This window comes from Stigmatopora nigra, chromosome 21 (genome assembly GCF_051989575.1).
Source record: "Stigmatopora nigra isolate UIUO_SnigA chromosome 21, RoL_Snig_1.1, whole genome shotgun sequence".
Lineage (NCBI taxonomy): Eukaryota > Metazoa > Chordata > Actinopteri > Syngnathiformes > Syngnathidae > Stigmatopora > Stigmatopora nigra.
This window is the reverse complement of record NC_135528.1, coordinates 2277395-2302136: the sequence shown is the minus strand read 5'-3', so window position 1 is coordinate 2302136 and position 24742 is coordinate 2277395. Positions and strand designations below refer to the sequence as shown.

Sequence of the window (24742 nt, the reverse complement as noted above, 5' to 3'; positions counted from 1 at the left end):
CTGGATTTTATTTGGGCCGATCTGTACCTCTAGTAGGGAGTTACTACACCTCAGAGTTTTAGTATGTACCATATTTGGGACATCTGCTTCCACAGGTTTGCTCGTGATGTAAAAGTCAAGCAAGGATAAGGCCAATCTACTTGTCAGTGACAGATTGTGCCATCTTCAGGGCCATAAGTTAGAGCCCGGTCTCATCTCTATACAAGAAGTCAGATGAAACTGCTCACAGCTGCCAAAAAGTATCCCGCACAGTCCACAGGGAATGGACTTAACTTGGACACAAAGAGCCTGGTTGTATTTCACTGTAGGGATGGCCTTTGTGCTGGGAAACTGGCTAACACTGAAGCAGTGTCTCACTCCTCACCCAACCTGCCTGCCCTCCTAAGCTTGACAAGCAGGTCTTATTTAGAATCGCAACTTCCAATGGGGGGGCTTTGATGGATTTGGTGTGCGCTATGCATCAGGCCAATCAAAAGAGAGCTCCTTTGCAAGACATTTCTCACAGTTGAATTGAATGGGGGGCGGCATTAAATGAGAACCAAAAAAAAGGCTCCCGTCAAAAATAAAAAGAGGGGGATATGGTTTGGAGGGGAGGGTGTGGTGGCTTAAGTTAGGATGGGAAGAAGAGAGGGGGGTCTTTTCAGTTCTCAATGGAAGCAACAATAGCTTTGTCCGAGATGTACCATTCTTATGCGGGCTACTCAAGGGAGGAGGGGGCACATAAGGGATGTGTGTGGGTATATGTGTGTGTGGGGAGGGGGGGGTCTCCATAGTAACAATGACAAAACAAGTCTGCTTCACATGAGGCAGCCAGAACTTGCTTTGGTGATCGTAGAAGAAGGAGAAGGACAAAATAGCAGGAGAGAACTTAAAAATATCTCTTAAAAGTTTGAAGAACAAGTCTGGTTCCAGCAGGAAGGCAACTTATGAAGGTCACCGCCCTACACAAGCTCGCAGCATGGACCGTGACAGCCATAGTGAGGACACCTTGTCCACTATGGTCTTAGAGAACATCAAGAATAAACTAATTGACGCATTCAGAACAAGTGGAAAATCCAGAGATGACCTGCGAGAGGATGTCAGCATGCGGGAGAAACAACTCAGCGTCAGAAAGTGTCGGCAAGCCAACGAGGAGCTGAGACGGGCGCAGATAGACGGCGCTATCACATGGCTAAGATCTGAACTGGTGCGTTGAAATAAACAAATATGCTTTTGAAATTGCTTGACATCCATTTTATGGGTGCTTCTGTGATTTTTTGGGGGATTTTTTAAAAGAATGGGCTACAATTAAACATTATAATCATGATTCAATGTAGTAATAAACATATCCAAATGCCTCATGACTTTCCTTTTCCTGTCCTATACTAAGGGTTATTAGTTGTTTTGCTTCCTAAGGTGGTGTCCTATCATTAAATGAGATTATAATGAGCTTGTAAGGCTATTTATAGCCAGGTAGCATATATAGTATGTAGTATATATAAGTGCACTTTTTGTATTAAAGGATGCCATGTGAAAGTATGTAGAGTAAAGTTGTTCAGTTTGGATCTTTTCCATGCATTGATGTGTGTATGACCCTTATATCGAAATAGATTTAGTTATATCGGCAAATGTCGAAATCATTGCCTTGAGAATGTAAATTTACAGCTGTCAATCAAGCAAAAATCCAATAAATTTGATCAAAATTGAAAATAATGATCCTTACGTAGTCATATTTAAGGTATGTCGTCTGTTAAGAATATATTTTTTGATTAAAAGTAAATATTTTATTATTTAATAATATTAATAATTAATATTTTAGTAACAACAGTGTAGAACCAAAAAAATATTTTCTTTACATTTTTTTAATTGTGTTGAAATTGGTGATTTATGCACATTTTTTTTTACAGTACTGGAATTTCTCGTTGTATTCTCACAAGTGTATTTCATGACCTCATTGAGTTTGTAATTTTTTTTTTTAAATTGACATGCAGTTGGAGATGCGTTCGCAAGACCTTCAACTGGCTCAAACACTTTTGGGCCTCAACACAGAGATCCAAAGAATGAGGAGAGAAAGTTTTGGAGGTTTGGAGGACGCAGGAGACGATCAGCAGTAAATATTGGAAAACCAAGTGGAAACGGCTCTTCATAGAAGTGTGCCATTCCGTGACTGTCAAATTTAAAAGCATTTAAATGAAGTGATGATGAAATGAAAACACAAATGGACAGCGATTGAATATAAAGTAAGCAGGGTAACAAAAATAATTGCCTAATTTGTATTGGTTTCAAGTTTTTTTTCGCTTGATGTTTTTGCACTTATACCAAAATGTACTCTTGTTTATATTTCCTTTCCGGTAATGAAATAAAACATTTTGGTAATATGAAAAATTAAACCCACTCTGCTTCTTAAATTTATTCCAGCATTATTTGGAATGTGTATAGAAAAAACATTGTGATGGTATTAAATACTGTATAAAATATTTGTTATTTTAGAAATCTACTTGATTCAAAATTACCCAGTGGAAAAAAAACACAAGTATTAATTGACACTACACAAAAAAGGTATATATTTGCCTTAATATGCTACAAAAAAGTAGCAAATAAAACCCCAAATACACAAAACATGCAAATAGGTGAGTTTACAGCAGTCTAAATGAAATTAGTATGATTAACTGACTTACTTACCAAACAGATTTTCATCATACAAATACACCACACTGAAATTGTACTGTCACAATAAGTTTATTGTGGTGTTCTACTCGCAAACATCTTCGTTGCTGTGCTAGTAGTTGACATTCTGAGTGTCCTTTAAGCCGTTTAAGGTCAGTGAGCTTTCATCACTAATGACCCGTGCTAAATGACCTTTTCACTTTCATTTATCAGTGAACAATACAATATAGACAGACTTTTCAAAACAAAAGTTTTGTTGACGTCGAACTTAACTATCGTATTTTCATGACTATAAGACGCACCACATTATAAGGCGCACCCTCAATGAATGACATTTTTTCCATATATAAGGCGCACTGTATTATAAGGCGCACTATATTATAAGGCGCACTGTCTTTTTTGGAGAAAATTTAAGACTTTTAAGTGCGCCTTATAGTCGTGAAAATACGGTAATTGCTATTGACTTCCAGGTATGAAGCACTCACTACACAGTCAGCTCTAGAGCCAGCCATTGTTGATGTTTTTTTGTATAAAATCTTGCAGTGGGGGAGGAGCTATATGATGGAAGATTTTGTAAACTAAGATGTTTATAAGGGATGCTATCTGCAGAGGTTGGGATTGGACCCTTGACACAAAAGTATATTTGTCTAAAAAAACGCTAAGTTACACAAAGGCGACAGTGCTTGCCTTTAGGTCACTAAAATTTAAGTTGGCTAATTATAAAGATGCATAGTTTTCTACTATCTTGTCATGTAGAATATAACCTGTTTAAGACATTTCCATCCAACCTACTCCAACTGGTTTGGGGTAAAAGGAAGGGTTTGAACATTAAAGCATGGAACTAGAAATAGTCTTTGCCTTATTCTTTTATGTCAAACCTTAACTTGAACTTTTTGAGTTGTTGCTGATACTTTGCCTTTGTTTTAGTACTTCTGATTTTTGGGTAACTATTTCTACCAACAAAGCCTGAAGAAGTTACAAGCAAGACTGGTCCAGGTCGATGTGACTTATTTAAGGAACTGAGCTTCTTCTGCTGAAACCTCTACTGCATAAGACCGTAGAGTAAAGGCATCGAGGTTTCTTTGGGAGGGAACCGAGTATGAGTGAGGCCTCTTCTCCCGAGCTGGAGTAGGCGCTTCCCTGTTCACTCTCTGAGTCCCAGGAGATGGTTTCCTCGCCCTCTTCCTCGTCTAACGCTTCCTCATCTTCCCCTTCGGACAGCTCTTGCTTGAGCTCCTGAATTCCAGAGTGAAGATTCATCAATTGACGGATAAGTGCTTGATCTTGGGATCGCATCTCCATCTGTACACAACATGCATCATGCATTATTATTACAAGTATAGTGGTAACTCGAGATACGAGCTTAATGCCTTCCGAGATTGAGCTCATATGTCGATTTTCTCGTAACTCAAACGAATGTTTCCCATAGAAATGAACTAAAAGCTAATTAATTCGTTCCAACCCTATGAAAAAACACCCAAAACAGGATATTAGATTGGAAAAACATTTGTATTTGTTCTAATTCGCCATCTATTAACAAAGTAACAGATAACTAGTGGTATAATATTACTAAAATGTGTTTAGTAGTACTAAAATTATACAGATTTCGAAGGGGGAGAGAGAGCGGCGGACAGAAAGAGAAGGGTATATATATATATATATATATATATATATATATATATATATATATATATATATATATATATATATATATATATATATATATATATATATATATATATATATATATATATATATATATATATATATATATATACACATACATACATACATATATATATATATATATATATATATATATATATATATATATATATATATATCAGATATAGGAAAGGTATTTTAGACATAAATAGATAAGTAATAAGTAAATAGATAGTAAGTAATAAGTTAATAAATTAATACATGAATAAATATATGAATCATTCTTGCTGATATATATATCAGCAACAATGATTTATATATTTATTCATGTACTAATTTATTAACTTATTACTTATCTATTTATGTCTAAAATGCCTTTCCTATATCTGCATCCTCACCCTCTTGCTTTCGGTGACAACGAAATTTCCCAAATACGAGATGAATAAAGTTATCCAATCCAATGTATGTAAATATGTAAGATGATACTTAAGTTGTTGTGATTGAAGTGTAGAATAATACCCTCAGTGAATGTTGTTGAGGTATTTAGTATCTCAACCTGTTGCTGTGATAAAACAGTCTGTGAATGAAACTTACTTTTTCCACCAGACAAACATGAAGATTTAATACTTGTAGAAACAACACCACATAGCTTATTAGACTTTAAGGAATGTCTAGTGGTTACGGGGGGGGGGAAGGCTGACATTTTAACAACACGACTCGGACGTATCTTAGAAACAAATGGGCTAAATCCTAAAGAAGGCCTCTGGCACAAAAAGCACACTGAATGAGCTCATTGGTCATTTTGTGTGTAGATAAATGCCTTGAACTTCACTCTTTAGGATTTATGTTAGTTTGACCATGAACTCAATGACACAAAGGAACTTGTCAGTATAAATCTCCATCTATTCCCATTCAGTGGGATAAAAACATTTCCGTTGAGGCTCACGGTTTGTCATGTTAGTTTGTTCTATCAATAAAATCTATTTAAAATAGCTTAAATTATTCAGAGTCTTACTAGTTCCATTCGTAGCCAGGCCAGTGCGCTTTCAATATCCAACTTGGTGCCTTCTCCAGATGCTAATTCTCTTCTGGTGTAGTCTGCCTGGCCTCTGGGATCTCTACACACTCCTGTGGGTGAGCATGCGTCGAAAGTGTTGGTCTTGCAGGAGAAATCCCGCAGTCTGGTTAAAACTACTTCCATCATATTTGGTTGATGACCACAGCGGTCCTACTAAGGCAGTCGTATTTGGCTGTGGAGCCTCGTCTGGATCTTGTTATGAGTTCCTTGGCACTTAGGGGGCACTTTCTCGCCTCCCCCACCCTCAAACATCACCTCCACCCATCTTGGCAAAGCGAACAAGTATCATTGGAGCGTGAACGTGACTGAATCGCCTTGACGTCATCGGCTTGAGCAATAGTCTGACTTGAAGTTGTTTACCACTTTTGTGTGTCTCATGGGTAATCAGTATTGAATGAGGGTATGTTGTCATGGCAACCTACATCTTGTTTAAAGGAGACTATGAAGTGATGCAGATTTTTTTTTTCATTTGAGAGGACATGCTTGCACATAATAGTGTTAAAATGAAAAAAAAAAACTGTATTTGGATGGAAATAGAGTGTGAGTAGTCATGTGTAATTAATTTTTATTCTACTATTTTGTGCCTTTTTGCAGCCCTTAGCAACCCAAAGCACATGCAAAACTTCTTGGCAAAACAGGTCAACTTTTAATAGTCCAATGAAACGACTAAAATAGACCATTTGAAAGGGCTATTTTTGTCACTTATTTTGCCTGGAAGTGAGAAAACCTTTGTGCTCTTTGTTTGACGGATATGCCAATCTGAGCTTTTAAAAATAGCAAATAATTACTAAAAATATATTTTTTTAATAATAAATTATATTGGCTATAATGTACTGTCTATTCATTATATTATTTAAAAAATGTTGTACAAAATGCATCATTTTGATCATGTATTTTGCATTTTCTTAATATTTTAGCTTAGTTTCTTTATGTTAGTCCTGGATGTTTTTTTTTTTGGAACCATTTAGGCCAGGAAGGCTCCAGACTACTGAGGGATTCTGCATATTTTCTAATTCAGCCTCATTTTGCAGAACCCAACCTTGTGTGTGGTTCCAGTTTTATCTAGGTCTACATTGCCTTTTCCAGTGTCTGTGCTTGCTACTGTTACAAAGTGAATTTCCCGAATACAGTATGAATAAATGTTAATAAGAATATTGGTGTGAACCCTCTTAATATGGCTTATCTGCTCCATTACTAAATGCCCTCATATATTTAGTGAGTTACAACCAATGTTTTCTATTACTTCAATGTCAAATAGATGAAAAATAACATAGACATACATGCATAATATTCATCCTTTTAGGACCCCAGTTGGATCGAGTTTAACATACTGAAATATAAATTGATATACTCTTATAAAAAGTCACATGGTCATAATGGTCACTAAATAATCCTGCTAGATTTCAGTATATGCTATCACTACACATAATGTCTAACTTGTTAGTCAAATTTACATTTTTATATAATTTCATGGAATTAATAGACTTTGCTCTAGTGTTATTGCCACCATGTGGCTTATTTGGGTAGTACATTTAATTAAACAACTAATCGAATCTTATTTTCTGAACTGCTTTATCCTCACTAGAGTCGCGGGGGGTGGTGGAGCCCATCCCGGATGACTTCAGGCCAGAGGTGAGGGACACCCTGAATTAGTGGCCAGCCAATCACGGTGCGCCAGGAGATAAACAACATGGATTGGACGTCTACTGCCGTCAATGGCAGCCAATTGTTTTGGAAAAAAAACGGATAAAAGTGCTGCAAGCGCCACTGTTTCTTGGTTTGTTTTTGCACACGGTGCAGAGGTCACAAGGCTGCAAATGCATCGTGAATTGGGGCTGTTTGCACGGTCATGACGTTTCATCAACTCCGAACCAAGTAAGGACAACATATATTTACTAACAGTTTTACTAACTTTTAATTTTTTTATCATGTGTTTTAAGGAAAGCTTTTAATTTATTTGTCTTTTTTTATAACTTTGCAGTCAGCGTTGCCTCTCCTTCCACTTGTGAGGCAATCTTTTTTCAGCTGTGACATCCACTCGGTCAATCATGTTTAAATCTCAGAATCCCGAGAAACTTCTCTTGCTTTCTCATGATAAAAACAACTCCAGTAACGTTGGAAGGTAAGACTTTTCATTTAAAAAAATTATGAATAAATAACATACGATTAAAATAAGTCATTAAAAAAAACACCCCCGTTACATCCTTATTAATTCGACATCGCCAGAAAAGTACATAAAACGGCTTAATTCGCTTTTTAAAAAAATCTGGCTGAAAAAAACGAAAGTTTATTTCACTTTTTATTTTTTAATTCAGTTTTTTCCACACGGGACTAGATCCCGTTGGGATTAGCAGTGTGCAAAGTAGTGGGTTTGGGCAAAAGAAGTGTGCGCAGTGTGCAGCAGTCATGAGATTAACACGTTCCTCTTTAGAAGCCTACAACAGTTGAATCTTCTGCACAATGTAGTCTGCAACTAACTTTCTCCCCTTTGATTATCACGATTTCACTTATCACTTCTTATCGTTTTTTGACATGATTTGTTTAATTCATAAAAATGTGAAAGACTGCATGGTGGATGAGTGGTTAGTGCGTCGCCTTGACAGTGGGGGACCTGTGTTCAAATCCTGTTTGGTCCACCTGTGTGGAGTTTGAATGTTTTCCCCAGGCTTGTGTGGATTTTCTTTGGGTACTCCGGTTTCCTCCCACATTCCAAAGACATTCATGGCAGGCTGATTGGACACTCTAAATTGCACTTAGTTATGAGTGAGCATGAATGGTTGTTGTTTCTCTCCTTGTGCCCTGCGATTGGCTGGCTGTCATTTCAGGGTTTCCTCCGTCTCTGGCCTGAAGTCAGCTGGGATAGGCGCCAGCACCCCCTGTGACTGTATTGGGGATAAAGTGATTCAGAAAATGAGATGAGAGAAGTTAAATCTGTTAGCTTTGATTTCATTTCCAGCACCGCTCACAGCCTAGAGGGACGGAATCAAGACATAGTTGGTAGCGTGAAACATTGCCATGACAACAGCCACGCTCAGGAAGACCGTGAGAGAGAAAAAAAAGTGGCCAGGAAGAGATTGTATGTAGCCTCTGTTATCTGCCTGATTTTCATGATTGGCGAAATCATTGGTGAGTCAATAATTATTAATTCTTACCATTTTCCTACATTTGACCTTTCATTAAATAGTTTCCTTCTGCCTTTTTGCCCCAGGGGGTTATTTCGCAGGAAGCCTTGCAGTGATGACTGATGCCGCTCACCTATTGGTGGACTTCACTAGCTTCATCATCAGCCTTTTATCTTTGTGGCTCTCCTCCAGACCGGCAACATACAAACTCAGCTACGGATGGCACCGTGCAGGTGAAGTGCTTAATGTATAGTTACAATTTAGCTATTGCTAAATTATATGCAGAAGTCCAAATTTATGTTTGCTGCATATATAGTGTTCACTCTGTCTGAGAACAGGCCGAATCTTGACCTCTCTGTACTCATTTTCTCAACATTGCAGAAGTCCTGGGGGCACTACTGTCGGTGTTTACAATCTGGATGGTAACAGCAGTATTAGTTTACTTGGCCGTTGAGCGGCTTATCAGTGATGACTACACTATCGAGAGCACGGTCATGCTCATTACCTCGGGCTGTGCTGTTTTGGCCAATATTGTGTGAGCACTCACAAACTGCTTTTAAGTTCATATTAATACTTTTTGAATAGCTACTGATATATTTCACACATACTTTTTGAGCAGTATGGCCCTCACTCTTCATGAATCTGGCCATGGACACAGTCATGGTACACTTTCCTCACATGGCCACAGTCACAAGAAAGGGAAAGAAGACGCCAAAATTTCTGATCTCAACGATGTAGAGCAAACCGGAGAAGATCATAGTATGTATATTTATCTAGTCAATTCATGTACTTTTTTACGTACATATGTACATATACATATGTATATATGTATGTACGTATGTATGTATATATGTATGTACGTATATGTATGTATATATGTAAGTACGTACATGTATGTACGTACATGTATTTATATATGTACGTACTTGTATGTATATATGTATGTATGTACGTACATGTATGTATATATGTATGTATATATGTATGTATGTATATATGTATGTATATATGTATATATGTATGTATGTATGTATATATGTATATATGTATGTATGTATATATGTATATATGTATGTATGTATATATGTATCTATATATATGCATGTGTACATATGCATGTGTACATATGCATGTGTACATATGCATGTGTACATATGCATGTGTACATATGCATGTGTACATATGCATGTGTACATAAATATATGTACATACGTACACAAATATATGTACGTATATATATATGTACGTACATATATATGTACGTACATATATATGTACGTACATATATATGTACGTACATATATATGTACGTACATATATGTACATATGCATGTGTACACATGCATGTGTACATAAATATATGTACATACGTACACAAATATATGTACGTACATATATATGTACGTACATATATATGTACGTACATATATATGTACGTACATATATATGAACGTACATATATGTATATGTACATACGTACATACGTGTTTTAAACTACATATGTACCATTTCTTTCAGTGGTCCGAGTCCAGCAGGCCAATGCGAGTGTGCGTGCGGCCTTTGTGCATGTGGTGGGAGATCTTCTTCAGAGCCTCAGCGTGCTTGTCAGCGCTATAATAATCTTTTTCAAGGTGAGGAGATGCGATGCTTTGTAGAGTGCCTCTAAAACTAATGCTACATACCATATAGTATGTGATTCACATGTTCGTAGTTTTGTTAGAGAAAATATGATGAGTATATAATGATTTAGTTTTTTTTTATTATTATTATTCTTTTATCTATTTCAGCCAGAATACAAGATGGCAGACCCCATCTGCACGTTCCTTTTCTCTATCCTAGTTTTGTGTACCACCTTCACTATTATGAGAGATATTTTAATTGTCTTGATGGAAGGTGAGCTTGTCATCTGGAATGTATGAAACTTCATACATCAGTGTAGCTGTCCATGTCTTAAAAATTAAATCTATGCCTCAGGTACCCCAGCAGGGGTGAGGTATGGTGAGGTTCGGGATGGTCTACTGGCAGTGAAAGGGGTCACAGCGGTCCATAATCTTCACATCTGGGCCCTCACCGTCAACCAAGCTGTGCTGTCGGCGCATGTGGCCATAGGTGAGTTGCAAAGTGTCTAGTCAAGAATGCTTTTCAGCCGTTCTGTTCCAAATCCAGATGGCGAGTTGTGTAATTTTAATGAACATCTGTGACAAATTTGCACAGGCTGTGCCATTGGGATATTGTAAGCCTTTTACGCAGTATCTCAATATATACTGAAGAATACTTTTTATTGCTCAAGCACCTTACATTTGTGTGATTGTAACACAGCAGAAAAGTATCAGTATTGGAACTAACGTGAATAGATGCATGATATCATTTACAAAGAAACTAGAACTTTTTGTTGTTGTTCCTAATGTAAGGTCTTACATTTTAGATATTGTACAAGATTATCCACTTTACTTAGGTAATCCAAATGAAATATTTTCATTTGTATTATGTATGGACGTGAGACACACTCTGAGCAAACTTGATTGACTTTTATTCAACCGAACTTCTTCCCCAAACTTCAATGGTTCTAATCACTCGAGGTTAAAAAATGGCTGAATTGGGTGGCACTCAGTGCTGAAGAAGTGATATTTCACAATAGTTGAACAGTATAGAAGAATGAGAAGGAAGATCTCTTGCATTTTTTAAAAGTAATGTTATGTAGTAAGTTGATAAACTTGGTAAGTAATGCTAAGTATGACTCTTTACTTTTTAAAAGTCAATTCAAAAACACAGATTAGGGTTAATGGTTACATTTGCAAACCATTTAAAATGTTTCCTAACCATAATGTCTTTTCATCCACTTCTCCTCTCTACAGATGAGTCAATCGATGCACAGACAGTCCTGCGAGAAATGACACAAGCCTGTTACTCGTCGTATAACTTCCATTCAATCACCATTCAAATGGAGCGACAGGCTGACCTGAAACCTGGTTGCACCCTGTGTGAGGACCCAAAAATGTAAAAAATAGGATAAAAGAAACACAATAAGAAAGTTCAATTTTGCTGTCCCAACAATCTCAGAATATTTGTTGCTTCTACAAAAGGTCTGATGAGTATTTCTGTATGGGAATGAAATGAGTTAAATCCATTTTCTAATTTCAGCAAATATCTCTGTTGTTTTATGTGAAACTTCAAGTTTGTTTTATATATTGATTGTATCTGTACTCTGTCAAAGTCTAATCAGACACATTTGCATGATTAAAAATGTACAATCAATAAAATGTTACTGTATAATAAGAATGTCACGCATATTTTAATACTCAGCCATCTTTTTCATATTCATTCTAATGTATTCAAATGAAAGTTTTTATGAATTTAGAACATGAACTCTGACCTGGGGTCAGCTGGGATAGGCTCCAGCACCCCTCCACAACCCTAATCAGGATAAAGTGGTTCAGAAAAATGAAAAGACTAAGTATTACTGCACAAAATGTGGGGTATGCCAGATAAAAAAAGGAAACTAAGTTTATAACATCCATCATAAATCATTTCAATTAAGCAATAGACCTAATCTACTTATTTAGTCTCACTCAAGCCCGAGGACTGTCTTCTTTCAACCCCCACTATTTCATCAAATTTAGAGCAGAAGAGAGAGCAAATCCTGAAAAAAAATGTTTTTGGCAGCATAGTGCCTCTTTGATTTGATTAAATCCCAGTGTCTCAATAAAGAGCTATGGGCGGTGGGTGGTTGTATTTGTAAATATTTAATTTGGGGAAACGCGCACACTAAATTTGTTGACTTTTATTTCCATAACACACCACAGCGAGGCGCTGTTTTCTTAAGTGACGTCAACACACGATTTATGAGGTTCTTACCGTAATGATCAAGATAGCCACTTAAAATGAAAATTAGTACCACCAAAATGTTTTTAGTGTAGTCTTTGTAACATTCCCCTTCCCATTGTTTTATTTATCTTAAAATACCCACGGACGATCCAGGTCCGAACCCTAAAAGGGGAATTATTTGATTATAATATTAGTTTGCTCTTTTACTTTTACTGTTATGGTTTCAGACGTAGTTCTCGCGATACTTCCAACCTGCAGGGAAAGAGAACTTGACATGCAACCAACGCCGACAAATGATCACAACTCAGGTAACACTTCAGTGCTGAATGGATAACTTACAATCTTTAACACTTGAAGGTGTGTTTAAGTTATGCTTAGATCGTAAACGCCTTCCAAAAATATGTTGACTTTTATTTTTATTCGCGTAGCTTTCATGACAGCCGATCCACTTTGCCATATGGAACCACTGCTCTATACTTACTGCTACTTTATCGCGTTTCGCTCAAAATAATTGGGTTATCATGTTTTCGTAATGCCATGTCAGCGACCTTTATAAATCTATAGGCACTTTAGACTGTTTTTTTGTTGACGACACAACTGACGCCGAGCCGTAACGTGATCTGAAGTGAACATCTCTACTACTTTTACCCCAATTGGCGATAATAAGAGCTTATCTTTTAACATTAAAACTAGTAATTCTGTCATTCATTGTTTAGAATGCAATCAAATGCTTTAAAACAAGTGATAACCGCCTGGATTAGGAAATATACATTTAAATCTTACAATTAAGAGCATAAAGTTTAACTAACCTGGAATATTCTATTTGATTAAGGCATATAAGGACTTGATCCACTTCAATCAGCATCCTGTTGTCTCCATGGCAACCCCATCACTAGTGTCACCTTTTGCTGGGCAGCCTCAACCGCAGCAGGCCCAGGCAGCTCGTGATGCTCGTGACACAGCCTCATCGTGCCGCATCGGCCAGGAAACTGTCCAAGACATTGTCCTTCGAACCATGGAGATCTTCCAGCTCCTAAGAAACATGCAGGTGCTCGAATCTTTCTCTCCGTATAGCTTGCCATTCATTCATACATGAAACAAAATGTATACCCCCACATGATGCGTTCCATCGAGAGGTAAGATATTGAGCCCAATCTGAAATTCGGGTAAGGTCGGGCCTAAAATGTCAATCATTACATCGGGTTCGGGTCGAGCTGGTTTTCTCTCTGGCTGAAAAAGTACCGTATTTTCACGACTATAAGGCGCACTTAAAAGTCTTAAATTTTCTCCAAAATAGACAGGGCGCCTTATAATCCAGTGCGTCTTATATATGGGAAAAATTAAATGTGCCATTCATTGAGGGCGCACCTTATAATGCGATGCGCCTTATAATGTGGTGCGCCTTATATATGGAAAATACGGTATTTAGCTTCTACAGTCAAGTTTGAAATAGAATAAGGCTGGAAAACAACTAAATCTGTACTGACACTGATAAATGCAAAAAAAAATATTGAATAAACAATAGTACTTCAACCAATAGTGGCCCCCACGCAGAATAAAAACAAAAAATCTCCCCCCAAAAAACGTACTGTATTTTCACGACTATAAGGCGCACTTAAGGCTTAGATTTTTCTCCAAAATAGACAGGGCCCCTTTTAATCCAGTGCGCCTTATATATGGAAAAAAATAAAATGTGCCATTCATTGAGGGTGTGCCTTATAATCCAGTGCGCCTTATATATGGACAAAAATAAAATGTGCCATTCATTGAGGGTGCGCCTTATAATCCAGTGCGCCTTATATATGGGAACATGTCATTCATTGAGCGTGCACCTTATAATCCAGTGCGCCTTATATATGGGAAAATGTCATTCATTGAGGGGGCGCCTTATAATCCAGTGCGCCTTATATATGGGAAAAATGTCATGTCAGGGGGCGCCTTATAATGGACTGGGCCTTATAGTCGTGAAAATACGGTATACTAAAATGATGTGTGGTCTGAATTGCACTTTTTCATTCATTCGTTCATCTTCCATACCGCTCATCCTCGAAAATGTTGCGGGGGTTGCTGGAGCCTAACCCAATTGGCAGACTACACCCTTGTCTGGTCGCCAGTCAGTCGTAGGGCACACAGAGAGACAGACAACCACTTACAGTGCCATCGAGTGGGAATCAAACCTAGACTGCCTGCACCAAATTCAGGCGGAAGAACCATTGCATCATGGGCTGGTCCTGAATTGCACTTTATCAGTGTAATGGTGCAGCTCATAAAAATGCATAAAAAATGCCAAATAACATGTAATTGCAGTTCATAAAATTGCATTAAAAAACAAATACCAAATAACGTAACTTTTTCAGCCACCTGATTCAATGCCTTATCTATATGTTTTAAATTGTTTTAAATCTTTTACAATCAAAACTTTTCATGCATGGATTTCTATACATTTTTTATTCTGTTCATGTTAATCCCAAATTTTAAGACAATAAGTTTATTTCAACAACACAATGCAACAAAGCACCTTTTTTTCTTTTCTTTTAAACATCTGTGTGGAGCATCTGTTCCTCCCTCCTGCACATTATAAGAATGGCAAATAGAATGGCTGTGCTCAGCATGAAACATATTGGACAGGGAGATGCTTTTTACACACAAAGGCCTATATGCGAATAAAATAGATTGTACTTCGGTACTTAGCTCAAGTGTGTGCTTATCTTAGATGTAAAATTGAATATACAACTATATTTATGCAGGAATCATGATTTCACTAACAGCAAAATTAATTTTAGCTGCCTATAAGAATGAAATAAGTGCTCTTTTATGTGACACATTTTGTTTAACTTCAAGCTTTTAATTTTTTTTATAAAAGGATTTTCATCGTATCTAGGACGAATTATTTGATCAAATTTTTCATCGTATCTAGGATGAATTATTTGATCGAAATTTTCATCGTATCTAGGGCGAATCATTGGATCGAAATTTTCATCGTATCTCGAGCATCTCGTAGGTAGAGATGTTCCTATGTCGAGGTAACACTGTAATTTAATATTTTGCGGCCCTAGAAACAACTGAAAAACTGTCAAAAAACCTTAAGCATTTGCACAAGACAAGTTGAAGGCCGAGATTTTACACATGAATACCAGAGAATTTATAATATTTACTCTACAGGTGTCTGTTTTATCATTGTATTTGTTCATATTGAACAACTTAAAGTACTGTCAAGTATTCACAAATTTCGTCATGAATTTTTTTTCTAATTTAATAGCACTGTATTGCCATTTATCTGCTTTGCAGTCATAAATCATCTATTTGCTGTGCACTGTAAACGTAGCTCATCTTCAATCGTGTCCTGAAAACAAGTTTAGCGTGCGTTAATCATGGTTGGCATCCTGCTTCTGGGAAACAGCCAATCCTGCAACTTGTTAAAATCACAGCCGGCAAAGATTTGTATAAACAGGCTTCAACCACAGAATTTGTACACGTAGGATTAACCCCCCACCCTTTTATTTTTAATTTACAGGTTTTCTTTGTAAGCCATAGAACATTTTCATCTTTATTCTCCTTCCTTGCTTATCTCAGTTTCTGTCTTCTGATTTTATCCACATTTCTTACACTCGCTTTTCACCACGCTTGCTCTGAAGGTGGGATTGCGTTATGTTATGCAAGCAGTTATTGTCAAATCTGTATTGTTGCTCTTTAGTTGTTGCTTTTATTGTCACTTCTTGCTTCAGTTTTTTTGTGGCAGGCTTTGTTGTCTTTTTTAAATAGCAATAATCGGATAATAATAATCAGACATAGGCTTTGTCATCATCATTTATTCCACAAAAGCCTACTTGCAATGATGATATTCATCAAAAGTAGATTATTTGCATGAATCAAATGGATTGGTATATGTTGGAGTCAATGGGAATCCATGCATGCCTTTACTTAACAGATATTTTCTGGTTTCAGCTGCCTAATGGAGTCACATACCACCCCAACACTCACCAAGATAGAGTGGCAAAACTCCAAGAGCATCTTCGCATTCTTTCTGTGCTCTTCTGTAAACTACGGTTCGTCTACGACAAATGTTCGGAAAACTGTGCGGGGTTGGAGCCAATACTGCCAGAGGTAGGCCTCATATGCCAGACATATTCATTCATTTTCTGTACTGTATTTCTGTACTAAAATGTGTCTATTGCTGGAGTCTTTCCCCACTAAAAACCAACACTAGGCGGGGGACACCTTGCAATGGTGACCTACCAGTTGCCAGACTTAAAATACACAATTTCAACCTGTTTGTAGCTCAACAGACATGTCCTGGAGAATTGTTGACTGTCTTGGCCAACTTTATGTAGTTGAGGTGGTCACAACACCTCGTGTAGCATCACATATACAGTGTTCCCTCGCTACTTCACGGTTCAGCCACCGCGGATTCAGAGCTTTGCGTTTTTCTTTTTGAAAAAAAAATACAAATATTACATTGAGACAACATATTTTACAGTTATTTTTGTTATAACATGAATTTCACCGTATGCTATATGGTGTACTATATACAGGGGGGTAAAAAAATAAATAAATAAATAAATAAATAAATAAATAAATAAATAAATAAATATATATATATATATATATATATATATATATATATATATATATATATATATATATATATATATATATATATATATATATATATATATATATATATATATATATATATATACATATACATATACATATACATATACATATACATATACATATACATATACATATACATATATACATATACATATACATATACATATACATATACATATACATATACATATACATATACATATACATATACACATATACATATACATATACATATACATATACATATACATATACATATACATATACATATACATATACATATACATATACATATACATATACATATACATATACATATACATATACATACATATACATATACATATACATATTAAATTAAATTCAAATTAAGCATTTTTGAAGGGGCATCCCTACTTCGCGGAAATTGAGTTAGATGTTACAATTTTTTCCAATGTCAAATGCATAATTCTAATTATATATGTTGTTCCCCGTCATTCATTCTAGTGTCCTCCTATATAAGTCAGCTTTTGATGCATTATATATTTTAGCACAGCAACCATGCTTTCCCTGACATACACACAAGCTCACATATTCTGGTCTTTTCTCTGGGGAATTCTTATCTATTTCCCTGAGGTCTTTATTTTCTATGTGCTTTCACTAGATTATCTGAGCTTTTGACGTTAGTCTCCAGAGTATTTTTAGGCTGGTTATGGTCACTATCCACCTTCTGGGACTGCATGCCCCCTACACGTGCATGACAAGATGTTCACCAACATACTTTTCTGCCAAATCCCACTCCAGACATGCTTGTCTAGTATTGCGTGATAAGGTATTCCACAACCAGATGCTGGCTCATTGGTCATGCACTGTGCACCAATCCATACAGCCTTGCTGTTTGATTGGATTTAAGACCGCAGCGGACCCCAATTTCTACAGATTGGTTTGGAGCTAATCCCTCCTGAGGATAAACGAGGATGTGAGAAATCAGATCTGAATGGCAACAAATTTTCAATAGTTTCCACTTGTCAAATGTTTTTATCCGCTCGTATTTGAACAGCACATAAATTCAAATGTGGGTAGTTTGCTGTTTGTGGTTAAAATTTGTTGATGGGATTGTTCCCTTGAATACTTTAATTTGGTATATTTCCACTCATCATTTCCCTCCATCACGTCTTCATTAGAGTCAAGGGGGTGAATCGAAGTCATACATTTTGAGTGTAAGATTATCAAATGGCCCCTAAAAGTGTAACCGATTTTGTCCGTCGATTAGATTTACAATCAGTTGGCGACATTATTCATCGAGCAATTGGCTGCGGACATTTCTGGTCCCTAATATGAGCATATAAGTGCTCTTCTTGGGTATTTTCATACTCTACAATCTAAATCAAGGGTGTCAAATTCGGGTTAGTTCCCGGCCGCATTAACGTTAACGCCATTTGATGTGGGCCGGATCATTTTAGATCTAATATTTAGATTAAAAAAAATCGGATTAAAAGAACTGTTCTGTTTTTTAAGATCTAAAAGAATGTTCATTTGGGCTTTTTTTTTCCTTAGTAAGGGTAAACATATTTTAATCATGTTTTTATTTCAATATTAAAGTGGAAAATAGAATATATTTGTATATATATATAAATTTAGATTTTACAAAATGCTTTTCGATCTAAAAACACAAAAAATATTGGATTAAAAATTGCAGCTATTGATTTAAAAATGGGGAAAATCAGGAACTATAATGTACATCTACAATCTTCATTTGAATCATTAATTAAAACAGAAATTTGGCACTCATAATTTACTTTCTCGGGCCGCACAAAACGATGCGGCGGGCCAGACTTGGCCCCCGGGCTGCCACTTTGACACCTGTGCTCAAGATAGTTTCTACTTGCTGCTATTTGCTTTTGTACTGGGTGGAATTTATATTGACACTCCATATCGTCACTTTCTTGTAATTGTTTTGCACCCGCTAGATGGCCTCATTTCAGTCTTTTCTTTTTCTTTTCTTTCAGTTGACTGAATATCTATGAATATTTGATTGACTTGCTATTTGCTTGTATGACGACTACTTTGAGGAAGTTAAAGTACACCCCTGAACTGTGCATTTGAATCCTGACTTTTACTATTTGTGCTGACTAGCATCCTGTTAATAATTAGCCCCTAAATGAAATATGGCCCTCAACCCTGCTTAATAAACCACAAAAGGAAAATATTAAAACTTGATGTTGGCACATTAAAACTTTTCAAACATTGAAAGACTTTTAAATGCAAAATAAAGAGACCTGATATTATTTAATTGTTCTCCAGAATGTATTTGATAAAATCCCTTAAACCTTTGTGATTGTGAGACCTACAGCTTGTGCAGTTGAAAAAAAAATAATCTTTTATGGTCAATGCCACAGATTTTTACAATGCAACAAGAAATTGAAATATTGTGTGTGTTTATGGAAAAAAAATCAGGATTTGCAAAAATCAAAATGGCTTTTTGGACAGAAAATGATGATGGATAAACCCCCTCTGAAGTTGAAAGGTTTTTTTTTGCTTGGACAGTTTTTACTTTGTCAGTACCTTCACCTTTTTTTCACATCTGATTGGCTGAAAAGGTTATAAAAACAGAAATAGGAAAGCAAGCTATAGTTCATGGGTAGTGAATAAGTTGGACACAAAGAGCCAATATTTTAAACTGTGAAAGTCATAGAGCCACACTTCACAGCAGAAGCAGCACACTTTTTAAAAAATATAATTCCTTATTTGTTTGAATGGGCCCGAATGAATTTGAGTGTGTTTTAAGAGAGAATAAAAAGAAGAAAAAAACATTAAACAATCCAAAGAGCCACATTATATATAAAATATGATCACGAGCAAAGAGCCACATGTGGCTCGAGAGCCCCGTGTTTTCCAGTTGAACTTCTAATGCAAAAAAAAAAAGAGTATGATTATTAAATCCAGGATTAGTACTGTTGTGTCCTTAACATTAATTTAATGACCCAAGGCGGCATCCAAGCTATTTTCCTTCATTGCTTTTATTAAAATGCATCTTCTTCGCTTGAATGGAGCCCAGTTCAGGGCTGACTAGGTGATACTGAAGCTCACATATCCAGCTAGGACAGAGTGTTGTTGATCTTGGCCCAGGCATGTGCACCATATATCATTTCGGACATTTTAGGTGCCCGCCTGACAGCCCCTCACTACTGGCTGCTCAAACAGGAACAGGAATCAATGACTCAGGCAGTGTGACCTCATTGCAGCCCAATTTGCAACAGACCCGATTAATGAACAGCTGGGCCAAAGGCACTTCAGCATTTCTTTTTTTTCCCCTTTTTTTTCAATAACTGTTGTGGCCTAATTCTTAAGCCCTTACGTACTTAAATATTTGTCTTCCTTTTCTCGTTTCTTTTATTCTTTCTGAACCCCATTTGACTCTCTTCTTCAAACGTATCCTTAAAGTTCTTTCAGCTGTGCTTTTCTTTTTCTATTTATTATTCAGGTTCTTTCCCACTTTTTTTTCTTATAGAAAAGCAACCAGCTGACCTTCATTAGCACATTCTTCTCTGTCAATGTGGGAAACCACATTCATCTTTTCATGGAAGAGGTAGGGGTTATGACTTCCAGGCACACACACCACATTCATCATTAAGTCTTTGCCACCCCTCACCTAGCACATTTAACTCGCATTCACAAAGCCAAAGTCAGACTATGGCCTTTAAATTCTCCATGTTATTGTTTAGTGTTGTGCAATCAAAATGTTTCTCCCCATCTCTCCCCTCTTCATGAAGCTTGGAGAACATCTTATTTTGTTTAATATCCTGCTCATATCCTCACTACCATCTCTCTACCAGAATACGATTTCACCTTTCAGAAGGAGCAGAAATGCATAAGAGCATCCAACATTATCTACATTTTTTAAATGTTTTCTCTGACATTCTCTTGTCATGCGTCAAACCCTTCTTTTTAATAAAGAAAAAAAAAATATATATATATATATATATGTATACAGTGTTCCCTCGCTACTTCGCGCTTCAGCTATTGCGGACTCAGCTTCGCAGATTTTTTTCAGGAAAAAAAAATGTAAAGATATTAAGTTGAAATTATAAATTACATCATCTTACAAGAGGTGGAAACAAAATATTCAATAAGAATTAGTAATTGCATCAAAAAAATGGTGTATTCCCAACAGCCATTGCACTCATGTTCATGGTCTATGTGACTATTCATCTTCAATGTGTCGTTTTCACCCTTCTTATTTCCTTAAATTCATTTTATTTTCTTTCACTGTTGTTCTTACACTTAATGCTGACGTTTTATCCCTTCACAAACGTGTCTGTCATTAGATCTCTCAGCCTTTAATTATTTTCCAACAATTTCAACTTATTCAAATTGCATGAAAACATACTTGCAGTGAAGCAACATGATTAGAACATGTTTTCTACTAGTCAAGTTATTGACAAAGGCTATCTTGACACTTTGCCTATATGTGACACATGATATTTTTATGCAGTGTGAGCAATTAAATTCAGAATATTTTTTTTGAAATGCGACCTGGGCCTCTTTCATATACAATCATAACTCTACTTATGAAATTAATTAGTACGAGAACTTCTTTGTAACTTTGTAATTTTGTAAGTAGAGCAGTACTTTATATGTAAATTATTTAATTAGTTCAACGGTTCTCATATAACTGCCAACTAAACCCTTTAAAGATGGTCAAATTGTCCCAACTTGAACTTTTAAGATTATCAAATACATTTAACTATTAGACAAAGATAACCCAAATCCTGTATTTTCCGACCAATACTCAAGTCATCTTAAGTTTTTTCTCTCTCTCTGACCACCGACAGCTTTTTCTGTTGTTTTTTAAGGCTACTTATTTGAAAAACTAATATGTTAAGAAATGTCTATATATAGCCAGTTATCTCCATTTGACTATTGTTACTTTAACATAGTGTTTTTGAACATTGGTGCTGCAGCAAAAAATACAAGTTATACATTGTAATATTCAGAGCTAAATCTTAATCTTATAGTCAGAAAAAATTGGGTAATATAAAATGTACTTTTGAATGGCAATTGTTAAGCTCAAAAATACATAAAGAGGAAATTTCACAGAAAAATGATGCCTAGATATGAAAAATATACAAAAAAATGTTACCTAGCAGACTTATTGCGGGAAAATGCGACCTATACTATTTTTTAGTCTATACCAACCAATTTAATACAAATTTGACCTCAATTTTTTAAATTTTGGTATCAGCGATTGTGTTGTCTGCTGGAGGTAACTAGGTTACTGCTAACCCTAGTTGCCTCGGGTTACTAGATGGCAAACCCTAACCGACAATAAAAAAATTCCATTGTAGTTGGCTTATATGTTGTCTTCAAAACCATCTTTTGTGAAAACAACATCATTTTTATTCGATTAAATGCCTGTATTGCCAAAGAAATATGAGTTGTCTGTCCGAATCAAAGTTGAAACTTTTGTAGATATGCCTTTCCTTACAAATGCTGATACCAGCAGTTCAAATTGATGGAAATGTCAAAGTCTGGAGCTGCTCATTTTGATTAATGGGAGGATGAATTCTCATATTTAACAAAACATGCTGAAGTAGAATGTACATGTATCATTTTTTGACTCGGGCAGAAGCACCTTTTGGAAACAATATGGTGCCCAAAGAAAATAATATGAGAAATGAAAAGACTATTTGACAATTGTCAAAAACATCTGTAATCAATATTTTTCTAATCACAGTGGGCCAACTTTTTTATATTAGGTTTAGGAACTTGATTAGTTTTGATTTAGGACCAGATAGGCTGGAATAGTAAATCCAGTAAATATTTCTTTAATTAAAAATGCTATTTCTCTGTTGACGTGGGTTATATCTGACTGGTATTTTTTTTTATTTTTCTATGATATTAAACATTCAAGTGGGGTAAAGAAGAATTTGAAAAGGGGTATATATACATTAATGGTTCTGTAGGTCTCAGGCAATTGACTTTGGGTTAGTTGCTGGCATAATGATAACTTGTATTCAATGTCTACTGAAATACTGGTTCTATGTTTTACCCTCAAAAGTATCTTTGCATTGTCTAATATACTGTATGTACATTAGTTTTGTCTGATATTAAATGTGTTGCTCATGTCAGAAACTGTGGTCTTATTTTCAGACCATTGGGCATTCATGAAAATAATGAAAGAAATTACACAGGAAAATATTATAGAATACTAAAAAACCTTGTGGTATTCAGAGGCCTAACCTAAATTAATATTGAACATCTATGGAATGAGCCAAACATGCATTCTCATACCTGACAAATGTTTGTATTATAAAGACAGATTTTAATTAGTTGAGATTTCGTCAAGTTATTTCAGCGATCTTGGAGAATTTTTCTTTAAAATAATTTTGATCTAATCCCCCCCAAAACAGTTCTCCTATTTAGCTGCATTTGCATTTGATCAAAAAGATTATTAAGCCAGTAAAATCATCACATTTTTAAAGTTAATGTTTAATTTTCCTTGGCGCACTTGATACTTTCTTCAGTTTTCTTTCATTCCTTTGTATTTTGTTTACTCTCGTTGAATGGATGGATTTTTGTCAGTATCTTTTTAAGTTTGTGGGTTCAATCCCCAGCTTGCTAGTGACTATGCTAAAGTTTCATTGGGTAAGAATCCTGGAGCTGTTAACTTACAGCCATAACTCTATGCACTTTTAGTCATTGTGTGACTGGAAGAGGTGATGATGTAAAAACGTTTTGGATACCTTGTTAGATAGAACAGCTCTGTATTTGTGAAGCTCATTTACACTTATTTACATAGATGACCACTAGGAGTCACTATAATATTAAGCAGGTCGGATCCAAGGCGACTTGCTTGAAGGCCCTTGCACATGAGCCTCGTGTATTGTTGAGTAGACAAGGTCAGGATCCTCGGCTATTTAAAAATGAATGAATTCCCCACTCTCTGTCCTGTCTTCCACTATGTTTCAGCGAGGCTGGTGAGACTTATCGTGAATTCACAATTTGACACAAAATTCCCATTTTCCCTGCTGCATAGGGACAAGATTGTATGATTTTAACCTGTAGCCTCAGTTAAATGTTAAAGTAATGTCTTCTTACCCCACGGATGCATTGGGGAGAGGGTTATTTTAAGGTTGGCATCCATAAAATACCGATGGATTTCTTCTAGTCATAATTATCATGAGTAAGGTCATTGATATACATGTTCAATAGCTGATTTTCCTTTTTGTCCATTCCAGCAATTGATACCCTTTATGGAGGATGATGGCGCCAAACATGATGACCACTCAGTCAGCCAAAACCGCCCTACTACCGAGGACAGGAGAGAAATTCAGGAGGTCAACAAGGTATTGTGTTCTTAATACAGCTGCACTCTCAGAGCCAAATATATTAAATTCTAGCCAGTGGTGTTAAAACAACAACAGCTTCCAACCTGTGTAGTTTCCTTGTGCTGTGTTAGTTTTCCATACTATGGAACTTTATCACTGTCTGCCATTCTTTGTACTGGCAAGGGCAAGGTTATGTTGGCCTAAAGTTACCGTATTTTCACGACTATAAGGCGCACTGCACTATAAGGCGCACTGTCTATTTTGGAGAGAATTTAAGACTTTTAAGTGCGCCTAATAGTTGTGAAAATACGGTAATTGCTATTGACTTCCAGGTATGAAGCACTCACTACACAGTCACCTCTAGAGCCAGCCATTGTTGATGTATTGGAGTTTTTTGTATAAAATCTTGCAGTGTGGGAGGAACTATATGATGGAAGATTTTGTAAACTAAGATATCTTCTGCATATTTAACAGTATTG

At 36.1% G+C, this 24742-nt stretch overlaps 4 protein-coding genes across 4 annotated transcripts in view; 3 read left to right on the top strand and 1 right to left on the bottom strand.

Annotated features, from left to right (window-relative positions):
- The first annotated feature begins 814 nt into the window (after positions 1–814).
- On the top strand, positions 815–2342 carry aard (alanine and arginine rich domain containing protein). Its single transcript, XM_077743801.1, has 2 exons — positions 815–1186; positions 1971–2342. Exons 1-2 carry the CDS (start codon positions 959–961, stop codon positions 2091–2093), a joined length of 351 nt encoding a protein of 116 aa, XP_077599927.1. The 5' UTR covers positions 815–958; the 3' UTR covers positions 2094–2342.
- A 296-nt stretch (positions 2343–2638) lies between these two features.
- Positions 2639–5663, bottom strand: LOC144214989 (uncharacterized). The gene is made up of 2 exons (XM_077743746.1): positions 5327–5663; positions 2639–3948 (listed from the first exon to the last, which is right to left on the bottom strand). The coding sequence occupies exons 1-2, from the start codon at positions 5513–5515 to the stop codon at positions 3658–3660; spliced, it is 480 nt and encodes a 159-aa protein (XP_077599872.1). The 5' UTR covers positions 5516–5663; the 3' UTR covers positions 2639–3657.
- Positions 5664–7130: 1467 nt separating this feature from the next.
- Positions 7131–11790, top strand: slc30a8 (solute carrier family 30 member 8). The gene is made up of 10 exons (XM_077743554.1): positions 7131–7264; positions 7371–7511; positions 8346–8515; positions 8598–8744; positions 8893–9046; positions 9131–9270; positions 10030–10142; positions 10299–10404; positions 10486–10620; positions 11367–11790. Exons 2-10 carry the CDS (start codon positions 7438–7440, stop codon positions 11510–11512), a joined length of 1185 nt encoding a protein of 394 aa, XP_077599680.1. The 5' UTR covers positions 7131–7264; positions 7371–7437; the 3' UTR covers positions 11513–11790.
- Positions 11791–12571: 781 nt separating this feature from the next.
- med30 (mediator complex subunit 30) overlaps positions 12572–24742 on the top strand; it is a 34585-nt gene continuing 22414 nt past the window's right edge. Inside the window, exons 1-4 of the mRNA XM_077743886.1 lie at positions 12572–12644; positions 13169–13384; positions 16282–16440; positions 24174–24281. Coding sequence (XP_077600012.1) covers positions 12630–12644; positions 13169–13384; positions 16282–16440; positions 24174–24281 — 498 coding nt within the window. The 5' untranslated portion in view covers positions 12572–12629. The remainder of the gene's footprint in view (positions 12645–13168; positions 13385–16281; positions 16441–24173; positions 24282–24742) is intronic.

Bases quoted from the DNA above. Each gene is read 5' to 3' on its own strand.
- aard (XM_077743801.1), top strand. From the start codon at position 959: ATGGACCGTGACAGCCATAGTGAGGACACCTTGTCCACTATGGTCTTA. The intron at 1,187-1,970 runs GTGCGTTGAAAT...ATTGACATGCAG, and splicing joins CATGGCTAAGATCTGAACTG to TTGGAGATGCGTTCGCAAGA.
- LOC144214989 (XM_077743746.1), bottom strand. From the start codon at position 5,515: ATGATGGAAGTAGTTTTAACCAGACTGCGGGATTTCTCCTGCAAGACC. The intron at 3,949-5,326 runs GTAAGACTCTGA...TGTTGTGTACAG, and splicing joins CCTGGCTACGAATGGAACTA to ATGGAGATGCGATCCCAAGA.
- slc30a8 (XM_077743554.1), top strand. From the start codon at position 7,438: ATGTTTAAATCTCAGAATCCCGAGAAACTTCTCTTGCTTTCTCATGAT. The intron at 10,143-10,298 runs GTGAGGAGATGC...TATCTATTTCAG, and splicing joins CTATAATAATCTTTTTCAAG to CCAGAATACAAGATGGCAGA. The intron at 10,621-11,366 runs GTGAGTTGCAAA...TCCTCTCTACAG, and splicing joins GTCGGCGCATGTGGCCATAG to ATGAGTCAATCGATGCACAG.